Source organism: Taudactylus pleione, unplaced genomic scaffold, assembly GCF_031769625.1.
Source record: "Taudactylus pleione unplaced genomic scaffold, aTauple2 ptg001628l, whole genome shotgun sequence".
NCBI lineage: Eukaryota > Metazoa > Chordata > Amphibia > Anura > Myobatrachidae > Taudactylus > Taudactylus pleione.
The window spans coordinates 2,349,873-2,359,769 of NW_028286025.1; the positions used below are offsets into that span (position 1 = coordinate 2,349,873).

General features: G+C 44.6%; 1 protein-coding gene across 2 annotated transcripts in view; it reads right to left on the bottom strand.

The window, feature by feature from the left end:
* Positions 1–9,409, bottom strand: part of CDC42BPB (CDC42 binding protein kinase beta) — a 125,515-nt gene extending 116,106 nt beyond the window's left edge. For both annotated transcript variants that reach the window (XM_088464293.1, XM_088464292.1), the window contains exon 1: positions 9,075–9,409. In XM_088464293.1, coding sequence (XP_088320419.1) covers positions 9,075–9,249 — 175 coding nt within the window. In that variant the 5' untranslated portion in view covers positions 9,250–9,409. The remainder of the gene's footprint in view (positions 1–9,074) is intronic.
* Positions 9,410–9,897: the final 488 nt, after the last annotated feature.

The window sequence follows — 9,897 nt, forward strand, 5'->3', positions numbered from 1 at the left end:
ACAAAACTATATAAATAAATATTAATTTATGCCCTTTTATTTTAAAGGGGGCTATTCAATTCACCGCGCTGTTGAAACCACTTAAGTTGGAAAATGCCGGTTAGCGCGCCTAAATTTATTCACCCCCCCCCCCCAAAGTTTTGTGACTTTAGCTAAATGTCAAACTGCAGCTTTTTAAATACTAGGTACTCACTATTAATAACAGTAACCAATTGGTAATTGGCTTTTATTTAACAAGTACAGAACACACAATGAAAGTAGCTGATTGGTTATTATGCTTCAGCATAAACTTTGCACTTAAATGCAATGTTATTAAAAGGAGCTGTACACGTACATAACTACATACACTATGTTGCTATATGTGCTTTATTTATACAACAGGGCAAATTTACTAAAGTGAGAGTTTTTAGAAGTGAGTTTTAAAAGTGATGTTGCCCATAGCAACCAATCAGATTCTAGCTATTATCTTCTAGAAGGTGCTAGTTAAATGTTAAGTAGAATCTGATTGGTTGCTGGGCAACATCACTTTTAAAAACTCTCACTTTAGTAAATTTACCCCAAAATCGAAATAGCTTTTTCATTTAAAAAAAAAAAAATATATATATATATATATTCAATTAGCCGTGAGAGGAACAAGTTGCTGTTTCGACCGCGTGGAAATGAAGGGAATGGCATCTCATCCAGGACGCAGTTTTTGAACGCACCCCTATGGGGATGAGAACAATATTCAGCAAGCCTGGAGCAACGGTAAGTATGCAAACAGACACAGAGATGAGAAACAAAATAGACCACATTTTAGGGGGATCTTAAGGGGGGTATCCACTTAGCGATTTTTATGAACGATTGAACGATAACGATCGTTCGCAAAAGTGTCTAAAAAGACCAGCGATGCGCGTGCCTGCTGGTCGTTTAGACATCCATCATCTTTTCCAACATGCTGGTCAACCTGACGATATCGTCAGGTTCAGCATGTTTCCGGATGATTGATGACCCTGCACTGAACATCTGCTCGTTCAGTGCAGGCTCATCACACGACTGACACACGACTGAACGATTACAACGTTGTAATTGTGCGGTCGTTTTCAGATCTTGGTAGTGGATACCCGCCTTTAGACTGTGACCAATATACCCGTTTGTAGCCTCACTGTGCACCTGTCCAGCTTACAATACAGTCTATGCAAAACTTTAAAGCACTTCTCTGTTCAATGTGCGGATCAGCCATTGTGAAAGTGGCAGGTTACATTTAACAAATAAAATCAGTTCCCTTTTAAATGTGGAACCGCGACAAGTAGTTATAACCACATGTAACAAAATACAACCCTGGAACTTGCACGGTCTACACAAATCAAATAGATAACGTGGTTGTTAATTTGGTGATAAATCCAGTCACTGATGTCAAGATAGAAAACCAGGAAGGGCGTCCACTAACTGAACAGCATTAAAGAAGATAAAGACAAACTGCACGCTTTGCCTACACACAATGAAGCGGCCCTTTTCTGGGCGGTACCAATATTCAGCAATATTTTCTGTACAATGTGAGTCAATATGAATTTTCAGGTGGGCACCATACTATCTGCTGCAATCGGGGGCATACTGAACGACCAATACCTCTGTTCTCCTACTGAGAATACTGCACAGTATCGGGAGATGTAGTGATGACAGGGCTTCTAGCACCGAAACATTAACTCAGGTCGTGCGCTATATCAATGTACAATATTCTGGAAGCGGTGTGTAGGTTTCACCTATGCGCTTTGCTCACATTGAAGAGCGATACAAACAATTTTGAGCAAGCAGCACATCTCCCAACAGGTATATTTTTAACAAATGTAAACAAGTAAAACAGAACAGAATGGCGCGGTGGGTGCGGAGCCGTGACAAATCAAGGTGGATGCTGACCTATCGGAGGGCGGTGAGGTTCAATGTACTAGTTAGAAATGAGTGCTTAGTGCCCAGCTTGTTGGAAGGGTTTGGGGTTGGAAGCTGGATATCTCTGTCTCACAAAGGATCTGTAAGATAGTATACTTTCCTATCATGTTTAGATCTTCGCAATCTTTGGATAAAGTGTAAAACTAGATAATAATTGCCTTTTTTTTCTAACCTAATAACGAATTCCTAATAATTACTGACAAATCATCCAAACGTAGTGAGGCGAGACCAGCAGGAGAGAATAGAGACACTGCGGCTTCCCCTACACCAATCACTAAAGTGTAGCTCAGGGTTGATGTATGCCAGCTTCATTTCTTCATCTTCAGCGGAACGGGGTGACCAACTTCCACAACAAAGATTCCCAAACGTTTTCAGGCCACCGCCACATTTGCTCCATACATTTATTCCAGAGACCCCCCCCCCCCACGAGTGCCTTAGTAATCAGAATTGCAACTGGTTTTTTTTTTTAGTTAATAACAAAATATCGATTAATGATAATAGATAATGGAATTTACATTTTATTTAATTTATAACAAAATCAGCAATGGTGACAGACGTTTACCCCCTGGATGGCAGATTTGATATACATTCTATACTGATTTATCTTGTTTATACATCCACCAGCTATTCCTAACATCTGCTAAAGGAATACTTGCTGGGGCTTATGGTGCATACACACTGGACGATATGCTCCCTAAGCGATATCGTCTAGTGTGTCCCCGGCAGGGTGTGCTCAATGTCGTTCACGATTACTGAGCGATTGCACGATTACGATGTCGTAATCGTGCAGTCGCTCAGTAATATCGCCCAGTGTGTACCCACCATTACAGTTCCACAAAAGCTGAAAAGTCACAACAATATTATACGGGGTTAATGGGATTAGAGAGCGGATTAGGCTGTGCTATAAACACCACCCTATAATCTCTATAGACCCCTTTTTTCATCTGCCACCTCCTCTTATGCCCCCTCGCCGATATTTCTCCACAGGCTCTCCCGGACCCTTCCCCATTCTCTCACGGACGTCTCAGTTGCGATAATGTCCCCATGAGAAGCAGCCTGTCCCATTCTTACTGCTGATCTCCCCACACAGGGGTCTATCCTCACTGCCCACACTTAGCTGCCCTGATTTGTAACAGAGAGGAACCAATAATGACTTATCAGCTCCCTTCTGTGTGCGTCTAGCGCAGGCCACAGAGGAAAAGGGGGTCCTGCCATGACCTGTCAGAGGTCACCAGAGGGGGTGCATGGATAATGCGCTGCAGCAACAGGTCACAATACCCTAACTTGAAGTGCTGGTGCACCAACATAGAGCAATCCAGCACCCCTAGGAGGGCAGTGCCACCCACTGTGGCAATCACTGCTCCAGAGCATGGGAGAATTTCCACAGATCCAGGAATAAAAGCCTGTAGTTTGCAGGTTATTTTCTGATTTGCAGATCCAAAAGTTCTATAAGTTTCCAGCTGTTACTGGGAAGACCAGCCCCATCCTCGACCTGTGCGGATGTTAAAAATGGACAATTGAGACCCTCCAGGTCAGCCTTTATTAGGATCTGTACCAAAGCAGTTCAATTCACCCTTGCATTGGGGTAAATAAAACATGCATTAAACTCTGCCAAGTTCAGCCTCAGCTTAAGTCTGTAACGTTTAGTAAGGGTACACAGGGAACTCCATCCTGCTGCGTCACCTTAAAACGTTCAGATTTAACAATACGATATAACGATACAGGGCCTGATGCAGAATTCTGATCAAGTAACAAAAAAAAAAATAGTGCACGTTGGCAGCTTGTCACAGTGCAGGTGGGGCAGATGTACAGTGCGCAGAGAGGTGTGTCCTGGCTTAGGTCTAAATTTCAGTGCAAAACAAAGCTGCTCAATATTTATGAGCTACATGCACAAGCAGCCAGTATTTACCCTGCATGGAAAAATAATGCATTGCAACAGGTTTTGATAAAAGAGCAAATTTGCTCCTAACTCTGAATCAGGCCCACAATCCATAAGCCATCTTCCTAAGTGCTCTTCTTAAAACACAAAAAGTGAGATGCACTAAGTCTTGGAGAGTGCTAAAGTACCAAGCAATCAGCTTCTGTCATTTTTCAAACAGCCTGTAACATGACAGTTAGGAGCTGACTGGTTGGTACTTTATCGCTCTCAAAGACTTCGTGCATCTCCCTCAAAATACTTTTTCAGTCTGACTTGATCCTACACATACACAATAAGAGTTCTCTAGAATCGAAGCCATTTGCTTAAGAGATTTTGGGATTGGGGAAAAGAGAAGTACAAGCCACAGATTAATCTGGAATTTAGGAACAGCTCCATCACGGACGGCCATATGGAAGTTCGGAGTGACTTTATGCTCCTCCAGCTTTGTTATCTATAAGTGTGGGGGGGGTTATCACTATAAAGCAGGACTAAGAACTGCTGATGGACTTGCCACGTTCAGGAAAAGGCCACGTCCCCGCCATACAGCGTTCTAGTGTCCATGTGGCCTGAAAGATATTAATCATTTCCTTCCCAGCGATGCCAACCTTTCATATGTTGTAACCTCCACATACAGAAAGTGGGTACAAAGCAGCCACTTGCCCGTCTGGCTCCTGGACTACTGTTCCCATTTCTGGGCAACCCTCCAGGGGAAAAATAAATGTCTACTAACCAGGGAGTGCCAGCCTTCAGCTCGACAGGACGGAAGACACTGGAGGGAAAGGGGGATAGAACAACATACTTCCGATGCAAATCCTCATTACTGTCTAGCCAAGGTAAGGATTAACACTATAGTAATGACATGGAGGGATGAAACGGAAAAATCCTTTTTGGGTGCAAATGAAACTGTGGGGCATGATGGTTAAAGTACAAGTGGCTCTTCCTAAACAACCTCATTCCATAAAGTGTTCCTTATATAATACCAGCATGGCAAGGTCCGTCCAATTAACTTCATCTAGTAGCCAAATATTGAAACCATCAGTACACAAAACACGCTCTTTGGGCAGAATTCAATTGTTGCCAACCCCCTTCGCACCCAACGGAGCTATTCAATTGTTGCACCTGTCGGGCATGGTCAGCTGCCGTCGCACCCCAGGGGGGTGTGAGCTGAAATGGGTGAAAAAAGTGTGACCCATTTGGGCGCCCAAACTGCACTTTTCACGATCGCCGCCAGCACTTTGGTTGGGGGTAGCTGCTTTACGCGGCTAAACCCGACATCTACAGGAGCGATCAGCGCAATAATCTGCGTCAATTGAATAGCGCCCCACAAAGCCCCGTCACATTAGACGGGAGATCGGGCACGCTAAAACAATTGAATTCCGCCCATTATCTTCAGTTCTTCACATTGAAGCTGCAGTCAAGAAGAACTCATTTGAAAAATGTACTACAGGTTGAGCCTCCCATATTGGGACCAGGGGTATTTTGGATATCGGAATATTCCGTATTTTGGAATATTTGAATATCATATTGGAAGGCCCAAATCTAAACACAGAATGCATTTATGTGTTATATACACCTTATACACACAGCCTGAAGTTAATTCTATACAATATTTTCAATCATTTTGTGTACATACATGAAATTAATTTATGTTTCATATACACACAGACTATAGGTCATTTTATTTTTAATAATTGTGTGCCTTAACAAAGATTGTGTACATTGAACCATCAAAAAGCCAAGATTTCACTATCTCAGTCATGCCACAAATATTCCGTATTTCAGAATATTTGGATATGGGAGACTCAACCTGTATTATAAAAACAAATAAAGCAGCTTTTCCAAGAAATAGTACTTGATGATATTAAAGTACCCGGAAGGGTAAGCTAAAGAGTATCAGTGTCACTTTAAACACACCAAAATCAATAACAGCAATAATATCTGCAACTGATTAAGACATCCTTTAACAAATGGTCCAGATGAAATCAGCTACTGATGATACTACAAGTGCATCGTCACTTACACGTATAGAGGAAGAACAGAACCATAGAGAATGGCCAATCAGTTCCTACTAGTGCATACCTCCTAGATTCAAAGGGGCGGATTCAATTTAGCAGCACATAAAGGCCATATGCGGTAGTGCCAGCATCTCAAGTTTTCTCTCGCACCTCTATTGGGTGTAAGGGAAAACTTGCGATGCTGGCAGGGGCGACGTGCCGCCCTGGAACGGCACAATGCACACTTAGATATTCAGGTACCCAAGAGCATGTAAAATAAATATACACAAATGGTACTTTTAGCACATGGGGGGTTGCCAGGACAGAAGAACATGCAGTAACACCTAAAAACATATCCTTAAAACAGATTAAACCTTTCCTATTCACAGCCAGGTTTAATAGCCGCGACATTCCAGCTGCCAACAATGTTAGGTTATGCTTTGTCCTATAAACAGGAAATAACACGTTCTGTGCCTGTAACTTGTGCTTTGGGCACAGGATCCGCGTAACATGTACGCTCTGTCCAAAACTTGGCCCAGTTACTTTCTCCCTTGTTCGGAAAGTCATGCCGCGGACTATCTTCATTAAATGGCAGACAAACTCATCTCGCATTCAGAGGCCTGCTCAATTATTCATGCACTATGATAAGTGTTCATAAATATACAAATATTATTCCAATCTGTCCATCAGAAATGCCAACAAGAAATATATATACGTGGGCTGGACGCAGAAATACTTTTGGAGATGGCTCGACTAGTCAAATCAAAACGGCTGCTTAAAAATACCGTAGATAAAAATCTAAATAATTGCTCAATATGGACAGCAGGAAAAGGTCTTCCTTTTCCTCTCCTCTGGTTTCCTGTAATGTATTTGCTGGAATAAGCAGTCACTGTGTATACAGTGGCTGAATTACACTGCTCACATACATTCCACAGAATATAGGATGTTCTCCAGATCAGGGATGGGCAGGAAGGAGTACAGATTGTCTTCATGTGATCTTTTTCAGACCACAGCGCCTGTGTTACCCCCAGTTCACTACAGGTTCTCCGATATCAAAGCTAATACTATAACCACAATGAAAGTCACTCTCGCCATGCAAACCAAATAATATTGTGTCTAGCACTTAGCAGGAACCAGCCCTGCGTATGACGCAACTTGTCCCAGGCTTTGCTTGCGGCTCTAGTGCGATTATTGGACAGGTCACACGTTCAGTTGTCACCCGCCCCTGTGGCTGCGCCACGCCAATAATCAGGGCATCATTTCAGAAATCATCATTTTGTACAAAAATAAATTATGTGCAAAACTAAATCAAATACTGACGGCCCTCCATTACACATGATAAGCTAGAGTAGGGCTGGGCAACACGAAGCACGCCAGATTCTGTGGGACTACACATCCCAGCATGCCCTAACAAAACTGACTGGGCATGCTGGGATGTGTAGTTCCACAGCAGCTGGCGTGCCTCATATTGCCTACTCCTGAGCTAGAGTATCAAGCGTTATGTTATAGTCATATTGTCCGCTGCAAAATTGCAAGTATGTATACTATGGTGTACGTCATAATTTAGGATTTGTTACTCCTATTACTCATGGAGGGTAACAACCACTCCTAGGAACCAAGATGATTCCCGTCAAAACATTACAAAATATTTGTCATTATCAGAAGGTTCCTCACCGTGTATTGCAGCGTGTTACCTATACGATTATAATGCCTAGCTAAACTCATCTGCTTATGGAGACTGGAAAAACTGCATGCTTCAATTTCAGGCTGGTGCTGTCCTGCACTAGATGCTCCAAATGTGTACTACCTAGTAAGCAGGAGGTAGAATAGGCATAAAAGGATACTGCTAATGTATACATTGTTTCTAACCAGCTTACACTTAGGCAGAATTGCAACAATTGCATCCAAACAACATGTCACGGACTTGCTTATACCCAAGACTATCACAGACACATATCACCATGTATATAAAATAATGCTCCAGTTATACAGCTGCCAAGATTCAATAAACTATCATATCCAGATGATGTGATTCACATGTACAGTACTACAGACAGCTATTCCATAAAGAGTATTGATCATATCCAATATGTCATTACAATGCCAAACACCCATCACTGAATTCAGTGTGTAAGATACCGGCTGCACTTATTATAGGCACTTACTACGCTGGCAATATTAATGGATTTATGCTCATGTGAAGTACTGCTTTCTCCATGTTTGTTACTAGCCGGTACTGCAGCCAGACTAGAACTGTCACATTAGCTAGACAGAGGATACAAAAACAGTGCTACATCCTTACCCCCAATATAATTACATCTACTGGGCAGTGCCCCCTATGTGTCACACCCTGTGCCCCAATGTATAACACCCTGCGCCCCCAATGTGTGCGCCCCCAATGTGTAACACCCTGTGCCATGTGCCCATAATGTATAACATCCTGTGCCCCAATGTGTAATACCCTGTGCCCATCTTTGTAACAATATATAACCCCCATGCAATGTGCCCATGCTCCCCAGTGTAGTAGCCCTGGGCAAAGCCCTCATGTGTAATCGCATCTATACCACTTACACAGTGTGCCCATGCCCACAGTAATATACCTGTGTAATGTCACCAGTTACATTTACCCATGCCCACTCATCTCTGTATAGCATATATATCATATCTAATGTGTAATGCCAACTATACCCCCCACTGTGCCTTAAGTCCATGCCCTGTGTAATGTCACTCACAGTACGCCTTTGCCCATGCATCCCTGTTAGGACACCACCTATACCCCCTGTGCCCATATATCCATGTGTAAGGACACCATCTATGCCCCCTGTATAATGCCACCAGCTATACCCCCTGTATAATGCCACCAGCTATACCCCCTGTATAATGCCACCAGCTATGCCCCCTGTATAATGCCACCAGCTATACCCCCTGTATAATGCCACCAGCTATGCCCCCTGTATAATGCCACCAGCTATACCCCCTGTATAATGCCACCAGCTATACCCCCTGGCATTATACAGGCTATGCCCCCTGTATAATGCCACCAGCTATACCCCCTGTATAATGCCACCAGCTATGCCCCCTGTATAATGCCACCAGCTATACCCCCTGTATAATGCCACCAGCTATACCCCCTGTGTAATGCCACCAGCTATGCCCCCTGTATAATGCCACCAGCTATACCCCCTGTGTAATGCCACCAGCTATGCCCGGTAGAAGAGCCACTGCTGGGCACTTACCCCACTCCAGGAACTCGCTGACATACTTGTCCCTGCGCAGGGTGGAGCTGCTGCACTCGGTAAAGAGACACAGCAGCACGTCCAGCAGGGTCTCCACGCTGAGGGCCCCGTCATTCCTCTGGGGCCCGTCCAGCAGCAGCTGCTCCAGCCGCTTCAGCCGCACCTTGGCCGACATGTTACCCGCAGCGGCTGACACAGCGTGTGATCCGGGCTACTCCGGGCCCCTGACTCCCAGCTCTGACACTGCCAGGCCGGCGGAGAACATGGCCGAGCGCCCGCCCCTCTGCCTGCTGCTGGGATCCGGGATCACCGAGCCGCAGACCGGGAGCGCTCACCCCGCCCACCGGAAGGGGCAGGAACGTCCGAGCCGACGTCACGTCGAGCGCTGCTGAGGGAGCGCCCTCTGCCGGTGATTGGCGGCACTGACTGGAGCGGGTCCTGGGGAATGAGAGCGATCACTGGTATACGGGGAGCGGGGAGGGACAGAATGCTCCAGTTCTCACTCCCTTCCTATCACTGTGTATATATTTTATTTATGTATTTATGTCATTATATAATTGTTATGTTTTACCAGCTGTCCTGCTTTCAGGCTTTGGGCGGGATGCAGTAAAGCAAGAAATGTGGTCAAACCTCCGAAAATACCATGTGCAGATGGACGCCAGAGGGACTTCTGGGTCATAGGTCTCTCACTTGCAAAGGACAGCTGATACCGAGAAAGCATACCGGTGTAATTAACGCCAGCATGCATGCGAAGAGTGTCGGGATGCAACTGGGGGCTGGAGGCGGGCTAGGGGGGCACGTGCCCCGGGTGCCAGATCTAAGG